General features: G+C 47.8%; 1 protein-coding gene across 2 annotated transcripts in view; it reads right to left on the reverse strand.

Annotated features, from left to right (window-relative positions):
* The window catches only part of ZDHHC14 (zDHHC palmitoyltransferase 14), a 264670-nt gene that overhangs the window by 89726 nt on the left and 151470 nt on the right, over positions 1 to 23474 (reverse strand). For both annotated transcript variants that reach the window (XM_080806722.1, XM_080806721.1), the window contains exon 2: positions 18787 to 18947. In XM_080806722.1, coding sequence (XP_080662848.1) covers positions 18787 to 18947 — 161 coding nt within the window. The remainder of the gene's footprint in view (positions 1 to 18786; positions 18948 to 23474) is intronic.

The following is a 23474-nucleotide window of genomic DNA, read 5'->3' on the forward strand; positions in this document are numbered from 1 at the left end:
TTCCATCACTTTGTTATTTTGGCCCTAACATTAATTTCTAAAACTTGATACAAAGTGGGAAGACAGCTCGTCATGTCCCTTCCACTGATTCAAGGTCTCTGAGAGCTTTTCTTCCAGACTCTTCGGCGGGCAAACCATTTGGAACTGGTCTTCTACAAAATACTATTCATGGCTCTCTGGAGCTTGAGACCAGGAAAGACAAAAGAGGGAAATAAATTACGTAAGGAGTACTTTACTGAGAAATTAGGAAGTGACCGTGGAACATGAACACCATTTTCCTTCCCGAGAAGGTTCCTTGCACGGGGGCAGAGGCATTTGTCGGATCCTACAGGTTTAGTCAAATCCTCCTCTGTCGGATTCCTGCCACCAGCACCGGAATGGAGAGGCCACCAAAGCAGCTCGGTATCTGGTGGCCAATCATACCTACAGAAAGAGGCAGGTGGCCGGTTCTGGGGTGGGGTTTTTCATCGCCCTGGCCGGGGAGCCACGCTGTCTTGGGGAAAAGAGCATCAGAGTGGAGGGCAGCCAGCTGCTGCCGGGTCAGCCCCGCCCCGACGGCACACCTGCTTCTGAAGGCTGTCAGGCAGCCAGGCACCGGGCTGGAACCCGCTGGTCACAGAGGGATGGCGTTGCCTCTGCTGGCCAACTGTGTCCAGTGAATCACCTCTGCCGTCTGCTTCTGTAATTACCATCAGACTCTCTGTGTCCGTAATTGCCAAAACATGCAAATAGTCCTTAAAATATTGATGAAAGAAAACCCACAACCATTGATCATCACAGAATAGCAGTTGTTAACTGCTTTTATCTCGGGAGAGCTTCGTGGGAAGCCTGAAAAACCTCTCCATCATCACGCTATTTGTGTGTTTGGGGCTGTAATAGTCCTAAAGGGTGACCAGAATCTGAAGAGGCCACCTGCATTTCTCTCAAAGAGCTGGAGGAGAAAGCCAGCGTCTGGGGACTGGGACCTGGGTGGCCCTCCCCCAAGGTCACATTTCCAGATGTTTTCACTCTGGTGTATGTTTGGCCAGGAAAGAAAAGGAACCTCCAGCAGGGAAGGGAACTCTCCATACTAGATTACTGGAACTCGGCAATGTTGTTTTATACCCCCAAAGTTCAGTTGGTGACTTTTGCAAAATGCCAGACCAATAATTTTTATTTTAGTAACGACTCCCTAGAACTACCCTGTGCACTGTCAACTGGAAAAATGGAATCATAAACACCTGAAATGAGGATCTTAGGCAGAAGAAATAAAGCCCCAAACACAGTTCTGAGTCTTCCGTTCCTTTAGCCTGAATCCAATCTTTCTTTATTGATGGGCTGTTGCCTTTCTTATATTAGAAATTCCTCCTTGCCACCAACTTGGATTCCATTTCAGCACCGAAGTTATTAGTTTTGTTTTCCTGTGGAATTGGTAACGGCTGGATGTGAGAGCCTTCTGGATGGGCCGCTCTCGTCACTAAATGGCTCATCTGGGGCTCTCTGGATGATGGATGGCTCTTAAACAGTTTCCCTCTGGTAATGCAAACCAGCCGAGGCGCGAAATGAACCACAGACTCACATTCGTGCACACCAGGCATCCGTCTTATGGGAACGAGAGTGACACAGCCATCACCAAGCTCAGAGTAATTACCAGCCTTTTTCTGGAATGCCGACATCGCAGTTGGGAGTTTTAGACCCACTGTCCAACATGGTGGCCGCCATCACCTGTTAGTTTCCGAGCACTCAAATGTAGCTCGCCTGAATTGGCATGCTTTGCGAGTGTAAAAAATACACACCAGATTTGAAAGACTTAGTACAAAAAGGAGAACATACGATATCTCAGTTCTAAGTTCTGATTACCTGTTCAAATGAGAATTCTCTGAAGAACCGGGTGAACTAAAAATATCATTAAAATCCATTGCACTGTTTCTTTTTACAGTACACAGTGGCTGCTGGAGAAGGCAAGTCAGCATCCTTGTGTCTGGAGCTCACAGTGTGTTTCTGTGATATGGTGCTGGTTTGGGCGGTCAAAAATGTCCATTGGAATTTACTGGAGAATCTCCGTATGTTATTTATTGGGGTGGCGGTGGGAAGGGCTGGTCCCAGGACTCTGCCTGGATGTGTGCAGCACCAGCCCTCACGCTGCTGTGGACCCTTCACTTCTGGTCTCTCTATCTGCTTGCAGATCTGTCTCATGTTCTTGCTTTTCTCAGTGGTGTGGGAATGAAAGCAGGAAGTCTGCAGGGACGGGTCCAGCTCCCAGAGGCGTACCACACACCCTTCAAGTATCTTGACGCTCAAGTTATTTTTAGAGCTAACTTCGCAAGTAAGAACCACCACAGCCCTGCCCCTGGACTAAATTTTTGCTTTTTTCTCAGTCTTCACCCTAACACAATCTGGACACACATCGAACCGCACAGCTCCAACAAATGTGAAATTCCACACTTCAGCCCTGACCGCTCAATTTCTGTCCATTTATATAAAAACTCTCACATATCAGATGATTCACTGGAGACTAAAATCCAAAGATGGCAAAAATCAAGTTTCTTTTGTCTCTTATCAGAGCAGCCCCTGTGAGTTCTAAGAGCGCCAGGCTTCTCTCTCAGAGCCACAGTCTGACCCCCCCACCCCTCGACTGTGCACCTGCCGCAGCCTTCTCCGGGGGGTCTGGCTTCAGCTTCTCCCTCTCCAGAACCCCCTCGCTCGCCGCTGGAGAAATTTCTGTCCTGGCTACAGCGAGCTCGGGGCTCTACTAGGCCCCGCACATACTGCATCGCATTCAGCCCTCCCCCACACCTGAGGACAGACAGTATTATCGCGTTGCTGATCCAGAGAAGGGGACCCCGAGGCCGGAGGGCCGAGCACAGCCCAGATCACGGCAGTGAGGGGCAGCGTCAGGGTCCTGGCCGCCTGCCTCCAGGCCTTCCCACGCGACTTCACGTCTCTCATGCGGCAATCCCTCCGCACCCAGTTTCCTGGCACAGACTGGCCTCCCCTCCAATGCAAGCCTCCCCCCACCTCAACTTTCCTTTTGCCCCATCCTGACTTCTTGCTGGCTTCAGCTCACCTGGAACCCACCTGGACCCACTCTCGGCCCGTTCCCCCTCTGGGGTGACCTTCCCCTCCCAGCACCCTCCACCAAGCCCAGGCGTGCCCGAGGACCTCAGCTGTCACCTCCTGCTCAGAGCCCCTGCTCCGTTCGCAGCCTGGCACCCACCATCCCCGTCCTTGGGGCCGAAGGGACTGACCTGCCTGCTTGGGACTCTTCATCGGTAGCTTTCCTTTGAAATCTGAGAACCTCTTGGACTCTTCGTACAAAGCCCTGATGTTTTCGCAAAGGAGGGCGAATGTTTTTACTCCTTCCAAACCCTGCTTGACCCCCTGGATTCCAGAGCACCCCCGGCCGGCGGTGAGGAGAACGCCATCACCCAGCTCTGCCTCAAGGAACCCACGTCCCCTGTGCGGTGGGTACACGCGTGGCCTCAGCCCCCGGGCACGGCCAAACTCCTGGCTCTGCTGTTTACTAGCCAAGAGACTCTGGAAGTTCCTGGTCCCCTTCGAGCCTCAGTTTCTCTAGCTGTAAAATGGTAAAACAAGAAGAGCATCTGAGAGGTACTTCGGCAGACAGAATCGAATGAGCCACAGAAAGCTGGCTCGTGTCCCTGTATTTCCCTTTCCCGTCATCCGATTCTGAAACAGCACCTCCCTTCCGCTCCCTGGCCCTCCACTCCGCCACCTCCTCAGTCAGCTGGTGTCCTCCTGTCTTCTGAGATGCAGCTCAGACTTGTTTTCCCCACAAACTCTCTCCTGATTTCTCTCCCCGGCTCGTGGTTTCCTCTGTCCTGTCCCATCCGTGGTGCTCAAGCCTGGGGTGGTTTTTGCCACTCCCCCCAGGGACACTTGGCCCTGTCAGGAGACAATTTGCTCGGGACGGGGTGCCAAACACCTGCCAATACAGGACGTCCCCCACCCCCACCCCACAGAGAGTTCTCTGACCCCGAGACATCAACAGTGCAAAGACCGTCACCCCGCACTAAAGTCATCGGTCCATGCTGATGTTTCTGTTTAACGACAACAGCCTTCCTGGCTGTCTGAAGCTAAGGAGAGATGCCCCAGGAGGAACTAAACCTGGTAACACCTAGATCTTGGGCTTGTAGCCTCCAGAACTGTGAAAAAATGAATTTCTGTTGTTAAAAAAAAAACAACAAAACAAACCTTTGGTGGTTTCACTGGGACATGCCAGCCTCCTGCTAGGTTTCTTCTGATTCTTCCACAGAACCTAAGACACTGCTGTGCTTAAAATAGACGGATTAATTGATCATGATCAATTTTCTAACTAAACAGCGAGCCAGGAATATTTTTCATTGAACATCTGGGGTATGGCATCACAAGATGAAAAATAGCCACATAAATGTTTGAAACATCCTGTGCTGGTTGAGAGAAAAATGCAGAAGTCTAGTCACGAAGCCCAAGTCTGTCCCACCACAGGAGGGGCTGGGGGAGTCAGAGAGCCGCCCTACCCTCACCCCTGTCAACATCAGACACAATTACACAGGCCACCTCTTCGTGACCTGTTTCTTATCTGTGTTCTTTTCCGAGAACTTGGCCATTTGGTTGGTATTCATGGGATTAATATCCTAGAAGATAGCCAAACCTGGTCATTCAAATCTAAGAGAAAACGTGTCTTTTTTCTAGAATGGAAGTGTCAGCCAGGATGGTGTATCAGGGATCTAAAACTGATGTCGAGGGATGCCTGGATGGCTCAGTTGGTGACACGTCCGACTCTTAATTTGGGCTTAGGTCATGATCTCAGGGTTGTGAGATCGAGTCCCACGTCTGGCTCCACACTGAGCACGGAGCCTGCTTAAGATTCTCCCTTTCCCTCTCCCTCTGCCCCTTCCCCCCGACTCATGCTCTCTGTCTAAAGAAATAAATAAAATTGATGTCGAGTTGTTTAAGGCACAGGTAAACAGAACGCCTGGCAACTGTTCCCTAGTATGCCCCAGGTCTTTCCTGCAAAGATGATAACTAAACAAAGAGTGGGAAGAAAAGACCTTCCTTCCCACCAGCACGTCCCGCGGCAGCACCGTAACTGGGTGGGGGGTTTCTGTGGAGCCCAATGACCAAGCCCCCAACCCATTCCTGCCCAAGGTGAGGAACTGAGAAAAGGCAGTGACAGCCGTAGGCATCCTTGTTGCTTGTAACAAACCTCTCTGTGCAGATTGCAAAGCAGAGGGCAGCCCCATCCCAAATTCCCATACTTCACTTGTTGGCTCGAAAAGCCTAGAATTCCAGTCTATTACAGAGCGCTGCACGTATTTGGGGTGGAATTTGTAATAATAATTAGACAAAAGCTCTCTGACTTGGCGAGAGGGCGGCTGTCCTTCCAGACGACGCCCAGACGACACTCCAAGTTCAGTAAGGCGGGCCTGGACCACCGGGAAGTTACACAAACTGAAAAAGAAACTCATTAAGGATCAGAGGCTACCATTCCAAGCAGGCCTTTTCTCTGGATGTTTGCAACACTCTAAATCAACCATGGCGTCAGCCATCTGATGGCTGCCACATCCAGTCAGGAAGTTGTGGCCTGGCTGACCCCTGGCCTGGCCAGCTTTCACCCTCTCAGATGGGTCCATTACATCTGAGTGAGGGTCGAAGATTTACATCTTGTAAAACAGATGCCCTGGGGGGGGGGTCCTCCTGCTCGGGACAGACATACATGAGGAGGGTAATCGCACGCTGTGGGGGACAGACAGCAGCTCCCACTGGTTCAAGCGTCAACAACCCTTTGATAGGAGATGAAAGGCAAACTTGTCCCGTGAGGCACCGGGAGGCAGCCCGCAGCCCGCCAAGTCTCAGGCTCTGTCGCAGTCCCCTGAGTCGGACACTCTGGGCTGCCGGGTGGGGCATCTGTCTGAACAGGCTCTTCGGTGATTCTGCTGCGTGTTCAGGTGTCAGAACCGATAGCCTCATCCACAGCACAGAATCTCACTGTATTAGAAACTTTAATGTCGGGGCGTCTGGGTGACTCAGTGGGTTAAAGCCTCTGCCTTTGGTTCAGGTCAGGATCTCGGGGTCCTGGGATCCAGCCCCGCATCGGGCTCTCTGCTCGGCGGGGAGCCTGCTTCCCCCTCTCTCTCTGCCTGCCTCTCTGCCAACTTGTGATCTCTCTCTCTCTCTGTCAAATAAATAAATAAAATCTTAAAAATAAACAAACAAATAAATAAAATCTTAAAAAACAACCTGAAATATCATTAAAAACAAAAATGATTCTGCTCAGGTATTCCAGATAATTCCATCATTTACAACTTTACAATGACCTTGATAGAAACGAAAAGAACTCTGCTAAGAGTATAATTTCCATTATTATAGTGGCTCGTGCCGAGTAAGGGCTCAAATATATGTTGAATACGTGAAAAATGAATGCATGTACGAGGTTCTTCAAAGAAATGGTGATGTTAAAAGCCATTCTCCCAAGCTTTACTCCGAAATGATCTGAAGCAAGATAGACAATACCAATACCTCTGAGAGATTCTAACAACTATTTAGGTCCAGTTCTGGGTCCTTTAAATCTGTGATGCCTAATATGCTAGCCAATAGACACATGTGAGCCCCAGGAACGTGAGTAGTCTACACTGAATGTAAGTAGTCCACACAGAAGATGCTGTGAATGCAAAATAACACTGGGAAGATTCAATACCAAACATTTTTTTAAAAAGGAATGTAAAATGTTTTATTAATACTTTTTGATATTGAGTACGTGTTGAAATGATAATATTTTGGATACCCTGGTTAAAGCAAATATAGTATTAAAATTAATTGTACCTGTTCCTTTTCATTTTTTAAACGTTACTACTGGAAAATTGACAATTACACATTTGGCTTGCATTATATCTCTATTGGATGTGCTGCTCAGTATTTTTTTTTTGAAGATTTTATTGATTTATTTATTTTAGAGAGAAAGAGAGAGTGAGGGGAGGCACAGAGGGAGAGGGAGAGAATCCCTAGTAGACACTGAGCAGAGCGCGGAGCCCACTGCAGGGCTCGATCTCACGACCCTGAGATCATGACCTGAGCTGAAATCTGAGAGTCGGACGCATCACCAACTGAGCCACCTGGGTGCCCCTGGGCTGCTCGGCATTGGTCCAAGTGTGTTACGTCTAGCTGTGTGAGAGCCGCAGGAGGCTTCAGTCCACTTCTACTCTACTGCTTTCTCTTGAGTATAAGGAGCAACCCATCCATCACTCACTCAAGAACCCTTGGATTTCAGGTTTCCATCCTTAGAAGAAAATAAAGAGATTTTTCTAAAGTGCGCACTCCAAATTTTGATGGTAATGCGGCACTCGTCCACTTGTCTTGTTTTCTTCTAGACAGTCTTCATCGACAGTCTCCAAATAAATGGTCTTCACTTCTGCCCACTTCTGTAAGTTAGAGTTTTCTTTTGGGGGCTTACGCAAGTAAATTTGGATAAATGAAAAACGTGAGGAATTTTTTCCTCACGAGAGGGGCTCCCCCATTCTCCCACCATATGCCTCCTACCCTCTGAGTGCTGGCTGCAAGGGAGCCCTCACACCCGCCCCAAACTGTGGACAAATCAGCAGATGTTAATCTACTCCTAGTCTTAGGCAACCATTCAGAACCTCAGAACTTGTCCACCAGAAACACAAAATCACAGTTTATCTACCTCCCATAGGTTACTCAGTCTTGAGTTTCCCCGGGCACAGAAGGGAAGGGAGCTAGAGCACACATCCACCCCACCGCCAAAACTGGCTGTCAATTCCTACCCTCCAGCATTAGATTCTAAAGGAGGGGGGAGAAAGATCACTTGGAAAGCCAACAGTGAGTTGGTCTGATAACAAAGTTTCGGAGGGGGATCATTGTGGTAAAGTTTGTTTGTTTCTTTCTTTTTTAAAAGATTTTACTTATTTATTTGACAGATGGAGATCACAAGTACGCAGAGGCAGGCAGAGAGAGAGAGAGAGGAGGAAGCAGGCTCCCCACTGAGCAGAGTCCGATGTGGGGCTCGATCCCAGGACCCTGGGATCATGCCCTGAGCCGAAGGCGAGCCACCCAGGTGCCCCTGTGGCAAAGTTTCATTGACTCGCAGACCCCACTGACATCACAGAGCATGAAAGCTTATAAACGACATAGGGGCATCAAGGCCAGGTAAGGGATAAGCAGAGACACTAAGAGTAGGTTATTCAACAAGGGGCTCTCGGTTAAGTCGGACCCCTAGCGTAGACTCCAGCCACAAAAGATGCAAAACATGCAGATGTTTTATGAAGCAGAATGTGGGAGGGTTCCCTAGACTTAAAAAAAAAAAAAAAGAAGGAAAGAAAGAAAAAAGAAAGAAAGAGACAGGAAGGGGGGAAAAAGAGAGAGAGAAAGAGAGAAAAGTTCTTCCCAAGAAAACTTCAGGGACCGCCTACTGCTTCTTTGACCAGAGCTCGTTCTCTAAGTCTCCTCTCCTGCCCCGCTGGGCCCCTAATCCTCGCGGGCCCCGCACCTGCTCGGCCCGCCTCCGGGCCCTGGTCCATTTCCTCTCTCCTCACTGGGTGCTTTGTTTCCTTTGATTCCTGAGCCGCCTTTCATGCTACTCTACACTTTAATGAGAAAATGCCTCCCACTTCCAGGCACAAAGAGCCTTCCCCCTCTTCTGATTAACCTCCTCCAGCGGGATTTCTCTCCTGAAAAGCCATTCTCGTTCTCCCCTCCTCCTCGTGCCTTGCACGCTCAGCAGTGCGGCCGCCTTGCCATTCCAGAGCCCGTTTTGCCCAACACGCCCTGCCCGTTCTTGGATGAAGCGCGTTATCGTTGACTCCCCCTAAAACCGATCAACTGACTCATTCCCTCAGTCGGAAGAGCCATCGTTCCATCATTTTGCGTCACCCTCCCAGGGACAGCCAGTTAAAGGAAGAATGACAGTACTATTCCCGGGAATCAACTTATCTCCTGTTTCAAGCACCTACATTTCGCTTGCAGGGTTTACACGGGTGTGCGTGCAGCTCTGCAATCTAAAGTTATTCCCAGAATATGTCATTCTTCTTGTTTAAGTAGTTCACAGGCTAAATGACCTAGAATATCCAGGTTCCTGGATTTTCATGGTCAAGCCAAGGAGGAGGAAGGATTTATTTCTAGAGTCGTAGGGTGATAACATTGGAATGGATCTTTGTACTCAGAGGGTCTATTTGACATGCACTAAAATCAAGGCTCAGAGAAGTTAAAACACTTCTCAGGGTCACACAGCAAGTGGAAGTGCTGGGATGCCGACTCAGGCAACGTAGCTCAAGAGCCTGGGCTCATAACCATACGCTTTACTGATAATAAAAGCACACGGGGACTTTGGAATCAATAAAGCACCACCAAAAGAGAAGGTATTTATCATACAGTTATCATTAGTAAGTAATAATAAGGGAAAAGACGCCACTCACAGGCACTGCCAGGAGACTTCTACACTGGATGCTCAAAGTAAATGAATTTGTAGTTAGCCACACTCCTGAAATCCTGGCAGTCCGGGGAGCTTAGGAGGAGAGGAAGCAAACACTGACTTGGGGGGAGGAACGGAAGAGGTTGGGCGGTCTCCGGCTGAGAGCGAGAGGCACCAGGGCTGTGCTTCTGGGCTTCCAAGGGTCTTATTAAAAATGCAGATTCAGAGTCGGTAAGTGCGGTGCAGCCTGAGGCTCTGCATTTCTAATAAGCTCCCGGGAGATGTTGTAGCAAGGATTTAGGGACTCGGTTTCAGAAGAGAAAGGGCAAACGATAGGCATCTGCACCTGTCTCCCTCTGAGCCTCAGCTCACTCTGCAAACCGAAGGAGTGGTCCAGGGTGATCTCCACAATTGCTGAGGCCCCTTGAAGCTGGAATGTTCTATGCCTCAGAGCACTGCTGAGGACAGGCCTACCTGGAGTCCGGGAGGTGGGTTCCCCAAGCTCTTTCATCGACAGGATCTGCACAGCTCAGTGCCCCTGGCTGGGGAAGGGCGGGCCTCCAATTTCCACGAACGCACTCCCGACCCTTGCTCTTCCCTCTAGGCCTGTTCTTAAACCACGGGGTCCCGATTTCTCCATCGCTTTGGTGCCACCTGGGGCTTTCCTTCCCGTCCTTACAGCTTCTGGCTTCCTCTGCCCTCTTGCAGCTGACCTGTTCCTCACCCTGGTTCGGTCACCTTCCCCGCTGCACAGCCTTGTATATGAGAGCGGGTTATAATTACAGTACATTTCTTCTTTCTTCTCTTTGTTTTCTCTTTTTTCCCCTTCCTTCCTTCCTTCCTTCCTTCCTACCTCTCCCTCCCTTCCTTCCTTCCGGCAATGTGTGTCAATACTGCTGTGTGCCATCATGTTGCTGATCTAACAGACTCTAAAGAATGGGACATTCGTGCGGTGAGAGAGAGAGTCCCCTCATCTGCCATGAAGCGATACCTTTGCTTCTAGGGAGGGTGCATTAATTCTCTAGAATAGATTCTAAACCTGTACGTGTGGACCCTTATGTAAGTAAGTCGAACCTTCAACTTGTTAAGACTTATTATATTAAAAGAGACACCCAGTGGCTTCAGGTCACCAAAATACCCATGTGGATTTAGGAATTCAGATTCGGAGGCTCAGGGCAGTGGGGATGAGAAAGTGTGACCTCAGCAAGGGCCCCTGGCTCAGTTTCCCCTCCTGTCCAAGGAGGAAAATACCACTGGCCCCCCACAAAGCTGTCTGGAGGACAGTGAGGCAGGCAGTTCTGTAACGCGTGCCCGCAGAGGAGGGGAGCTGCTGGCTGCTTCTCCCCGTCATTCTAATTCTCCAGTCCAACCATCACAGGAAACTGTCCTAACCTCACAAACAAGCAAATGCATTTACATCCGAAACTGGCCTCGGGTCCAACACATGGTACACTCCCCCAAGTTCGGTTTCTACAGGAAGAAGGAATAACATAGGCTTCAGTGAACATCCTGGATGAAAAACACCCAGCCTCCCAGATCCTTCGGAAAAACAAAAATCTCTGGCTCCTTCCTTCCCTCAGAACTAGAGCCTTCAAAATCTTGTGGTATTTCCCCAAATACCACAACTTTGAATTGTGACATCTGGTTCCCAGCTCTCCCAGGCCTGGATTTTCTTTTTCTTTCTTTCTTTCTTTCTTTCTTTTTTTTTAAAGAGACAATCAGAAATTTTGACATTCTGAGTTGCCACCCCACGTTGGTGAGGGAGAATCACTGCCCACCCTTCCCTGGCACCCATACACTCTAGATGATTCTAGCATTTTCCCTCAAACAAGGACATCTCCTTTTTGTGTTAGTCCTCGGATGCCATTTTCTTCAAATGTCTGTCTCTTCCAGACTGTATTTCAGATGTGGTGGGACACCCTGCTCTCCCTCCCCTTAACTCCTTCACGAGCATCACAGGACATCAGCCTGAGTCCCAATGGACAGAAAGCCCCTGTATCTGCAGGCAGTTTCAAGAGGGGCGTTAGGTTGTCTGGACTTTCCCTGTGTTTCTACTCTTTCCACTGAACTGGGATTTGGGAAGCAGGCCCTATGGCCACAATGTGCTGGACACGGCTCTCAATTTCTAGGCCCTGGGTGACGGAAGAGTCAGCCAACAGGACGGGAAATCTGGATGATGTCGACAGTCTGGGGGAGAGAAAATAACTTAGGGGGAATGGGAAGTGCTACTTGGTTCCAGTAAGACCAGAACTCTGTTGCATGGGGCCTGGCTCCCCAGAGCAGTGAGATGGTAGGCCGTGGTTAAAAGCACTTGGCGGGGCGGGTAATGGGAGACAGGCCTGCGTTCCTAGCTCTGGTCAAATGACCTTTGGCCAATCACTTTCCTTTCTGAGCCCTGGCTTTCCTGTGAATAAAACAGGAAATGAACGGGGCAGGAAGCAAGCGGCTAGGGAGAGAGGACGGCAAAGGCGGAAGGAATCCCACCCAGGCAGGTGTAGTTCAAGTCTAAACAGAGTTCCCAGGGCTGGCCGAATGTTCATGAAAAGCCGAAATGTCCACAGCAGAGAACGATTACACAGATACACTGGGAAGATTTTGGAGGTGAGCGGAGAGATTCAAACAGGATTTGGGGGAAAGGAGCAGAAAATATCACCTTCTGGAAAGAAAACTGGCAAAACCCAATCAAATTAACCACCAGTGATCCTGCCCCTTCTCTTTCTGGATGTTCTATACTGTGGGCATCTAGTATGCATTACCCAAAGTGACTCCAAATGTCAGGAAGGTTTAACCACATATCCATCACAGACAACAGATGTAGCCCGAGGCCAAAAATAAATGGAACCATCACATTTTAAAGCAGTTTTATGGTGAATATTACCAGTGGAAATAACCAACACAAAAAGAAACCAGTATTGACTTCAAAGCATGAAATCACCAGGAAATCTGTCTTAGTAGAAGTCATAGTTCTGTAAGAAAATTCCTAATGGCAACTTTCAGGATATAAAAAAGACCTGAACAAGAAAAAACTCTCAGTGACAAATTTTATGCAGAAAAAAATTACTCCAATTAAAATGATTTTCGTAAAATCATTTTAGTAAAACATCGAGATGGGAGAAAATTGGAAATAGTGGAGCTTAACAATACAGAACATTGATAAAGGTCTTCAATTGGCTTAGAGTAATCTCAGAAAGTATTTTCTTCAACAAAAATCCATCAATGTTGTTGAAATCCAATTAAAGTGTTTCTACTCTTAAACACAGAATTAAGATGTCTCTAGGGGGGGAAAAAAACCCTCCAGGAAGTCAAGTTGGTGGGTGAAGACATCCTGTTCCCATGGAACTCTTCCCAGGAATCACACTCTGTGGGATGGGGCATAACCGAGGCTGGTTGGTTGGCCAGTGTTTTCTCGGATCAGGAAACCATCCTGCTTCCTAAACATCTCATCTAAAGGATGCCCAGACCAAGGACTAATTTGAGAAATAGTGAAAGGGAAACTTTCATCTTAGAAATGGTGGTTGGTTCTGTGTACTTCTAGAAAAGTTGTTGATGGGAGTCTGGCGGGAGAGTAGGGGTAGGGGAAGAAGAGAAAGAGGAGAAGTTGGGGGGGAGAAGGGGGAGAAAGAGAAAGGGAAGGAGGGAGGAGAGGGGGAGGGGGACCAGGAGGGGAAAGAGGAAGAGAGAGGGGAAAGGAGAGAGAAGGAGAAAGAGGCAGAGGGAGACAGACAGAAGGAGACGGAGAGAGAAGGGAGACTCGCGTGCCCACCGCGTCCCACCTACTCTAACTCCCTGATCAAAGGGGCAGAGTGAGGCAATAATTCTTCAGATTCTGCCCCTGCCGCAGCCCAGGTGAATTGTCTGAAGACCGCCCTGCTTCCTCGGATCGGATTCGACCCTCCCCAAGCAACCACATGATCTTTGGTCAACTTATCTCTTTGCCTTTTAGGGATCCTGCTTTTGGTGTTGTGCTTAAGAACTCCGGGTGTCAGGGTTACGGTGACACAGGGAGAGATTTTCCTAAGGAACCAGCCTGGCTTTGGGATCCCGACAAGCAGAGTTCGCATTTCGGCTCCTCCTGGATTCCCTCTCTCGGCGTCCTCCGGACTGTCGAGGCGTGGGAAGAGGCAATACGCATAATGAAAACCAGAGGCAGACCCGGCCGCTTTCCCCCATTTTGATCCCTGGAAAGGTCTATCCCTTCTTGAAATGCTTTGACCCAGTGACTTACAACACAGTCTCATCATTTCTTTCAAGCCCTGAATCCACTGCATAGTATCTTATCCTCCTTGAGCAAACTGAAAAAACGGAGTTTCCCAAGTGTCATGTTTCCAAGCAGGACTCCAGTGACCCCAGTGAGACCTCCCTGCACCCCTCCCCCACCCCGCCCCACCACCGCCGTCCTGGGATGTCTTTTTAGCTGCAACATAATGAACCAGGAAAGGTCTTTCAGAAAAAAAGAAGGGTAAGGCCTTTCAAGAGATGGTAACAGACTCTGAGACGCAGAGCGTCCCCCTCTTCCTCACCACCTCCTCCCCTCCCGAAACCTGAAGGCAGGGAGGCTGGTCCCCCCCAACCCCTTGGCACAGCTTCATGCAGTTACTCAGATGGCTGGTTTCAAGCGGCTACCGTGGGCTTCTATAAGGAGAGATCTATAGACAATTAGAATTAGTAACTCATAATAAGAAGTTTCCAAATCTAATTTTCATTTTTCCTTCTTCAGTTAGATAGCACAGGACCCATGTGCTAAGACTTCATTGAGACATAATCTTATTCTCCACGGCCAAGCAACGCACGGAAGGACTCCTAATAAAGAATTAGACCAGCTCAGCCATTTCGTCCTATCGCGGGGCAGGTGGAGAATTCTTTTATGACAATCTATGTGTGTGGGAGGTGAGGAGAGACCTGGCTGGGAAAAGAGAAGAATTTTTCTTTTTAAAAATGCAAAAACAAAAACCCGCAACCATTTACTGAGCTGATCCCGAGAAGAACCTTATAGGATAAGGGTTATTATTCCCATTTTAAAACTAGCCTAACGCCGTACAGCCGGAGGCAAGTGGGCCTTCTGCTGCCGCTGCGCCGTCTTCCTCCTCTCCCCTTCCTCTCCTCCTCTTTTTTGGACAGTTTCTTATGCTGTAACTTACCACCCTAACAGTTATCCTCTAGAAGCACGCAGTAACATGACCTTTCATAAATGTACCGGGCTGTGCCACCAGTACCCCAGTCCACTCTTAGACCGTTTTCACTATTCCAGCAAGTTCTCTCACGTCCAAGTGCGGCGACCCTCACCCGTGCCCCCACCCCAGGCAATCACTCCTCTGCTTTCTGTGTCTAAAGCCATTTCATACACACAGGACTACACAACAGGTAGCCTTCTGATCCGGCTTCCTCCACTTGGCGTGTTTTTACCACTAATCCATGTTGTAGCATATGTCCGCACGGGGCTCCTTTTCATCACTTACTGGTATTCTGCCGTGTGGCTACACCACGTATGGTTCATCGGTTTGCCCACTGATGGACATTCGGGTTATTTCCAGTTTGGGGGTATTATACAATGCACATCAGGGACATGGGTTTTCGTTTCTCTTGGGTATATACCTAGAAACAGACTTGTCGGGTTATATGGTAATCTATGCTTAAAGTCTTGAGGAATTCTGAGGACGTGTTTTCCAAAGTGGCTGCAGCATTTTACCCCACCGGTGATGCATGAGGGTTCCAATTTTTCCAGGCCGTCACTGACATTTGTTATTGTCAGTCTTTCCGGTTAGAGCCGTTCCAGTGGGTGTGAAGTGGTAAGTCACTGTGGTCTTGATTTGCATTTCCTTCTTTTCTTGTGTTCATTGGCCATTCATAGATCTTTTTTGGAAAAATATCTGTTCAAATCCTTTACTCATTTTTAATTGGGTTGTTTTTCTTATTATTATGTTGTGAGAGATCTTAATATATTCTAAATACAAGTACAAGATCCTTTTATCAGATGTATGATGTGCAAATACTTTTTCCCAGTCTGTGGCTTGTCTTTCTATTTTCTTAATGGTATCTTTTGAAGCACAAAAGGTTTTAATTTGATGAACTTCAGTTTATTATCTTTTTCTTTCTACAGATCATGCTTTTCGTATCCATGTAAGAACTCTTTTTTAAAAAAAGATTTATTTATTTTAGAGAGAGAGAGAGCATGCATGTGCATGGGGGGGGCAGGGACAGAGGGACAGGGGGGAGAGAGAATCCTCAAGCAGACTCTGTGCTGAGCATGCAGCCCAGGAGGGCTCAATTCCAGGACGCTGAGATCATGACATGGGCTGAAATCAAGAGTTGGTCCCTTAACTGACTGAACCACCCAGGCACCCCTTTGTAAGAATGCTTTGCCTAACCCAAGGTCATGAGAATTTTCTCTAAGTTCTGTTCAGAAGTTTTAGAACTTAAGCTCTTACACTGAGGTCTATGATACATTTAGAATTAAATTTTGTGTATGGCGTGAGGTAAGGATTCAAATTCATCTTTCTACATATGGACGGCTGATTTCTTTATTTGTTATGGGTTTCTTCAGCTTTTCTATTTCTTTTTGAGTCATTCTTTAGGTAACTGTGGCTTGCTGAGAATTTTTCCATTCATTTAACTTGTCTAATTTGTGGCATAAAGTTAAAATCCTTTTAATATGCTAGGGTCAATAGTGATGCCTCTGCTTCCCTTCCAGATTTTGGTAATTTGTATCTTCTCTGTGTCTTTTTTTGGAAGGGGTGGTGAATAGTATAGTTAAAGATTTATCAATTTTGTTAATCTTCTAGAACTAACTCTTGGTCTCACTGATTTTCTCTGTTGTTTTCTGTATTCTATTTCATTGATTTCCACTCTCATCTTTTTTTTTCTTTTAAAGATTTTATTTATTTACTTGTCAGAGAGAGAGAGAGTGAGTGCATAAGCAGAGGTAGCAGCAGGCAGGAGGAGAAGCAGGTTCCCCCCCCGAGCAAAGTGCCAGACTGAGGACTGATAAAGGACTTGATCCCAGGACCCTGGGATTATGACCAGAGCCAAAGGGAGATGCTTAACCAATGGAGCTACCCAGGCGCCCCATCCACTCTCACCTTCAATATGGTCTTACTACATCTTGCTCTTAGTTTGCCCTTTTTCTAGTTTCTTAAGGGGAAAGTTCAGTTACTGACTTTTTTCCCATACTTCACTCCAAAGCAAATTAGCCCCTCAGGCAGGTAAGCTGCTGGTTTTCAGAGTCTGCCCTGTCCAGTTAGAACTTCCTTACCTTTGGAATTCAGGTGGGCACTAGACCAGCCCCCAGTGAGACTATCACAGACACCCACTATTCTTATCCAAAGTCCACTAGATTTTCATGAATAACTGTCCCTCAATATAGTTGAATTCTAGACCCATGAAATGGCTGTGATTGTTTTGTCCAGTTTTCTTGTTGTCTCTTGGTGATAGGATATGCAGAGCCACTCAAGTCTGCCATGCTGTCCTGTCTTTAAAGACCCTCCACTCTCCCTCCTTTGAAACAAGATTTGGTTTCATCCTTTACCTCATCTAGTACTTTCACAGATTCTGTGTCTCAGGGGGTGTGGGGCAGAGCTGGTTTTAAAAATACTCATGTTGAAAAAACCACTCTTAAGTTATCAACTCAAAGCCAAAGGAAAAAAAAGCACTTTAGTAGATCACTCAACTTCCTCAATATTAACAAGGATGAACAGAAACTCTGTGCCTCTTAGAATCTGCATTTATGACAGAGAATTTCAATGGCATTCTTTGTCATCCCCAGTTCCCAATCTTGCTGATTTCACAGATGCTCCTTGCACTATCTGAGAGGCAGGAACGAATATAGGATTGCAGCAGGAAAATGCTTCAAGGCCAGTGTAAAGACCAAGGTACTCAACACACTGCTTGAGTAAAGGGTTTTCAAGCCGTGTGCTAAGGTGATGTGGGTACAGGCTATGCAGTTTCCAGAGGCCCAGTTCTGTTTCTGAAGGAAACTGGACCAGTCTCCTCCCCAAGACATGACACCCTGGAAAGAATAGAGGCTGAGACCCAGGAGACCTGGGTTCAAGCCTCTGGCTCTGCCACTTCCTCCCACTTAACCTCCGTGGGGCTCTCTGTTTCCTTATTTGCAAAATGAATGTCATAATAAAGTCTTCTTCCCAAACTTACTTGGGTATGGTTAATTCAGTGATAACCATGGATGGCCTTTACAAAGGATTCACATGCTATAAATGTAAGCCTTTAAATTATGAATTAATATATAATTAATGTCGTGAAATCCCAAGATGCACTGGCTAAGAAAGAGACTGTCTCTCCACTGCTGATTCTTCCTTCCTCTGCTTGCCTGCCTCGGGACACAAGAAGGCTGCAGCCAGCAGACCACCACCATACACTCCCGTCATGAACTCCTTTACTGCTCCCCTTCCACACGGCCGGGATGAAGGATGAAGGAGGCAGATGCCCAGAGGACATAGCCATGCTTTGGTACCTGGAGAGGGCAGCCCACAGCACATGCTGCCTCTCAGAACCCACGCTCCTATCTCTTGACACCGGAAAGCTGGGGCCTTTTGGCTGAGTGAAGTTGGGAAGAGGAGCCCACGGGGTAGGAGGAACAGCAGGAGGGAAGTGTCGGGTGGGTTTTCATGCTAAGCTTTACATTCACACAGAGTCACCACAACCCCTCTGCCACACTTGTCAAATTATCATAGTGTCACTGCAAAGCTACGCGTTCACAAATGCAAAGTTTTAAGAGCAAGAAGTTCTCTTTTTAACTAAAAAGGGAACTTTAAAAGTTTACTCTGCGGGGGATTAGGATTTGTTTAAATATGTTTATAACGGGTGCCTGTAAACTTTTTACATTTCAGTACAGGGTTCCAATATCTAAGGAAAAATGAAAGCTCTTTATATCCACATATACCACGAACATATATCTTTGTTGCCTTAATAAAGAAAGTTCTGGGTCCTAGGCTGGATCAATGAGACAGCAGGGGAAGACGTAATGTCCCCAGGCTTCTGTTCCGGGAAACCAGCAGCAAGGAGGACGCTCATAAAGGGAACAGAGAGTGGCCCCCCACAACGACAGGTCTTACAGGACAGAGGCTCTTGCTCAGCCGGGCTTGGGTTTCAAAGACACATCAGGACCCAGAGCATCGTAAGGGAGGCGCTGCTGCTTGGTGGCACCGCCAGCCCCTGGCCTGACCTCCAACCACTTCACATCCCACCTCCTGCTCAGCCCGTCCTGCCGCCGAGGGAACGAGGAATCTCCCGGACGCCTCCCTGGTCACGCGCCGCTGTCCAGCGCCCGTCCTGCCGCTCCTGTACCCGCACCTGGGCCCGTCCTCCCACACGGCGGCTGACCCCCAGTGGGAAGGGACTCGAGGCTAAGGGCAGCCCCTCAAGGTTACCTATTTGTCGCTCCAGGTCAGCGGCTTCATCGGGCGTGGCTCGCGGAAGGACTCCCGGGTCACTGAAGCTGGTGCGCAGCAGGGTCCCCATCACAAAGAAGAAGAGGATGCCACCAACCACGGGGATGGCGGGGGTGATTTTCACTGCTAGGTACGGGCAGCTGCCAACAGGTTGGAAAGGCCGGGAGGGGAAGCGGGGAGGGAGAAAAGAAAGAAAATACAATGTCAGTAATCAACAGGGAGCGGTCTGTATCTTCCAAGAAGCCAAAAGGCTTGTTGGAGGAGCAAAATTGATTTCCATTAAAAATTCAACTATGTTAAGCATTTCCATTTGGGGAGGTCCGCAGTTCTTTCTTGTGGATAATCGAACCCTTCCTTTCCAGCTGCAGTAACCCAGGCCCTCTGCTCCCATGGCGCTCCTTGGGAAAGACACAGGCAGGCAAGGGACAGTCATCGTGCTCCGTAATCACCGTAGGACATGCAGGGCTTGGACCCTTTGCGGTCAGTACAGCACGTGAATCTGTGTGACCTGCCCACCCTTCCCCAGAACTGCATCGTAAAAGAAGACACCAGCTTAGAGCCATCTTCAACAGACCCAGCCCCTCCTTCCTGAGTCAAACACCTTCATGGCGTGAAAAAGCTGAGAACCACAAATTCACCCTTCAAAGGCAAGAAACAAATTTTCAATCTTTTGGAACTAATCTCTCCCAAAGACGTTAACAAGCAATGGAAATGAACTTGCAAGCAGGCGTCTGAAGAGGCTAAAAGGAATTGAGGCAGCTGGGATCTGCTTTCCAGAAGGCACGTGAGCTCCCCACTAAAGAACATGGCCCAACTCAGTTCTATGAAACCGCCTCGCTGTCCTTCAGTCCTGGAAGCTGACGTGCAGTGGCGACTGGGATGAGTCGGGCAGACTAACGTCTGTGGCAGTGGGCTCTGGGGCAGCTTCAAGCGCCTGGCCCACTGTCAAGGTCCCTTGATTCCATGGAGGTGGCGAGAAGCAGAGTGAGAACCACCTCGATGCCTGGAGCTGAGTGAGCTGAGTGGGATCTGCCATGACCACTGTCAGTCTGTTGTCACCATGTTAAGTCACATCATGGGCACCAAGGGACACAAGACGGAATCACAGAATCGTAATATCTGGAATGGAAAGCACCTCCAAGATGGTTCACTCCGTTGGGTGATGCTCGTGCCCATACTCGAGACGAAACAAAGAGAGGGAGTGGAGAAGAAAGATCTGGTCAAGACAAGGGGCTCCATCCTGGGAATGCTAGCGACCAGCACCCCATTCCTGTGCAGTGTTTGCAGAGCAAATGGTGAGGTCACTGACAGGTTGGTAGGGGGATCTCGGCAAGAGTCCGGGACTCAAGGACCCGAGGCATGATGGCCTCGCCTGAGGCCAGCCTCAGGCCCATGAGAACATCTGGTCTTCTAGACACCTGGCAAATTGGACAGGTCTCTGTGGGATGGTTACTGCGATCTAAAGACCAAAGGCCTCTCCAGAGTTCCCTGTTCAGATGGAACCCACAGAATTTCCTACAACTTTAAGAAGGTGGAGGAGTGACCCCCAACAGGACTAGGCCCATGGCCTCCAAGAAAATCACCTGATTTCAAGAGACAAAAATATCTGACATTTCTAACACCTCTTTCATCTCTCCCACACCGACTGCTCTGCAGAAACAGAACAAAACAACCATCACCGATATCATGTCACACTTAACTTGCTGGGTTGTCATTGTGACTTCCCTTCATGGGACTCATGGGGAATCATGGAAAACTGTCCATTGTCCTTCCTGCATCACTATGACCCTGTCCAAACTCCCAGACACTTAGAGTCTTTTTGAACATCCTCAGAGTTTCTCATAGGAATGCGGATTTGGAAAAAAAAAAAAAAAAGAGCCAGCAGACATAAAGAACTTGCTGTAGAAAAAAGGACTATAAGACCGTCTAACCTAAAGACATCCGCTTGGTGAAAGCATTCCGTTAAATAATGGAAAGGATGTTTTTAATCCAACTGATTTTGCTCTGCATCAAATTAAAAAAACAAAACAAAACATTACTTTCCTCAAGTGTTGTCTGGCAAATACTGACATAATTAATACCCTTTAATGGGGTTCCAGTTTTCCTTAAAGAAACGTAAAAAGCTTCAAGTTGAATAAACAAACATTTAAGAGACTGCGGACCCCATAATCTGGCAAATGGCACTTAGTGTCTAATCCTGGATTGTGAAGGGAACATTTTCTTGTAATAAGATTTAAACAATTAGAAGGTTTTAAAAGATGGCCCCACTCAGGGATTCAGTATAAAGTGACAATCAAAACCACATTAACTACTGAATCAAAGTCGGAATCCAAATTTCGTGTGGGGCTGAATCCCAGCTCATGGTGTGGGGTGGTGCGGTGGGCTCTGGGGATGGGTGCCTCTCGGGCACCTCGTGTCTATGATGTTAAGTTTGGCACATTTGGACTGTGATGTGGAGTTTCTGCGAAGAACTGGTAATAAAAATGCATTGCTGCAAGTCTGCTGAGTAAATCTCCAACTGTCACATCAACCTGGAGCTAAGAACAAGGAACGCAGACTCCAGAGGGTCATTAAATGTATTTGTGTTGTAAAAATGACGTTATCTTTGCTATACTTATTGTCAAAGAAAAACAACCTACCCCATTGTATTAAGCCTTGAAAATGCGTTAGGGTACCACAATCAGAAATAAACACAGTCCATATTGAAGGCATAAAATTGACCTTAGTCAATTTATAATAGTCCTAAAATATTTCTTTTTTTTCCTATTCAAGTTTTATTTAAATTCTAGTTAGTTAAGATATACGGTAAAATTGGTGTCAGATGTAAAATTTAGTGATTCAGCATTTACGTACAACACCTAGTGCTCATCACATCCCGTGCCCTCCTTAATGCCCGTCGCCCATCTAGCCCATCCCCCACATCCCTCCCTTCATCAACCTGCAGTTTGTTCCCTATCACTGGGAGTCTTTCATGGTTTGCTTCCCTCTCTCTTTTTCTTCCCCTTCTCTTATGTCCATCTGTTTTGTTTCTTAATCCCACATATGAGTGAGATCATATGGTATCTGTCTTTCTCTGACCGACTCATTTCATTTAGCATAAAACCCTCTAGCTCCACCCACATCAGTACAAATGGCAAGATTTCATTCTTTTTGATAGCTGAGTAATATTCCTGTGTGCGTGTGTGTGTGTGTGTGTGTGTGTGTGTGTGTACACATACATCTTCTTTATTCATTCATCTGTCGATGGACATTTGGGCTCTTACCATAATTTGGCTATTGTTGGTAATGTTGCAATAAATATCAGGGGCATGTCCCCTTTCAATCAGTAGCCCTAAAATACTTTTTGTAGTCTGAAAGAATCTACTCTAGGTGGACTCTGTGTGTGTGTGAATGTGTGTGTGTTTGTGTGTGTGTATGTATTTCATAAAAACGGTTAGAGAAATGATTGTGTAGAAGATGATTTTCCAGAATTCAAATTTCAGGCCAAGTTTCTCCTCTTTCTCATCAGTAATGAGTTTGGATAGGAAAGAGTTGGAAGAGTCTTTATGCAGCAGCACCCAGGGCAGAGCTGGACAGGATGATGGGGCAGACCGGGCAGTAGGACGTGATCTGCCATGGGTGTCACGAGCTGTGATTTATTTAGGTCCCTCTGGCTTCTCCAAGGTTGGAGCCTACTTCAGTCCTGCTGGAAACCCCCTGCGAAGGTGGTTTAGTAGATATTAGGTGACAGTGTACTTGTCTTTCCTTTTACTTGCTTGACCTCAAACTTGACGTGCTCCAGGTCTCACAGGGTGCATCCTTCGAGCAAGATGCCACTGATGAGTAAGCCACGTCCTAAACAGTTTCTCATTGTCCCAAGTGCACTGGTATCTTTACGGGACACTTCTGGCACTTCTCCAGGCGGACAGCTCCAGAAGCCTCCCCTCACTGCCACCTGCCTCTCCTCATCTCCCACCAAGGATGCCCACCGCCCTCATTGGCTAACACGTGACATTCAAAAGTCAGAGAGATCCTCTGTCTTCTAAGCCTGCTAGGTACAAGCTTAATTTCCTCCTAACAGGTGCTGAGGAGATTTTGCCCAGGAAGCTTCCCTGGCCAGGAGAAGGGTAGGTTCTCCCCAGTTCGCAGAGTCGAGTGTGAAATATGTTTGCATCCTATGAGCATTAACTAGAACCTCTAACCCCTTCACAGTCTGAAGTCCTGGCAGATAAAACTCCTTATGTTGGTACAACTTCAGACAGACCATCCCCCTGTCCAACCTGCCTCTGTGAGACAAAGCACAACGTCCAGTTTCTCTTTGAAATCTTAGACAACACTCTTTATGAGAAGCAGCAGAATTCACACCCCTAAGCGCACGATGAGATCAGGGCACCTTCCCACTGCTGCTTGGAGAGAGCGGAGAACATGTGCAGTCCCTCTGGTAAAGACAAGGCAATCAGCAGACCCTGCCCCCGACAGGGATCGCTAGACCTCCCTCCGGAAGGAGGCAAGGCTAACGGGAAATCCCAGCCAAGCCCCCGCGGCCGGTGCGGCTTCATAGCCCAGCCACAGCAAGGAGCAGAGAAAATTCTTAGCCAGAGCTCAGACAACTGGAAAATGTCTCCTTCACATTTCTGAGCAACTGTGGCTGGGATCGCCAACTCTGAGAGCATCTGTGAGGAGGAAGA

Source organism: Martes martes, assembly GCF_963455335.1.
Source record: "Martes martes genome assembly, chromosome: 6".
NCBI classification, from domain to species: Eukaryota; Metazoa; Chordata; class Mammalia; order Carnivora; family Mustelidae; genus Martes; species Martes martes.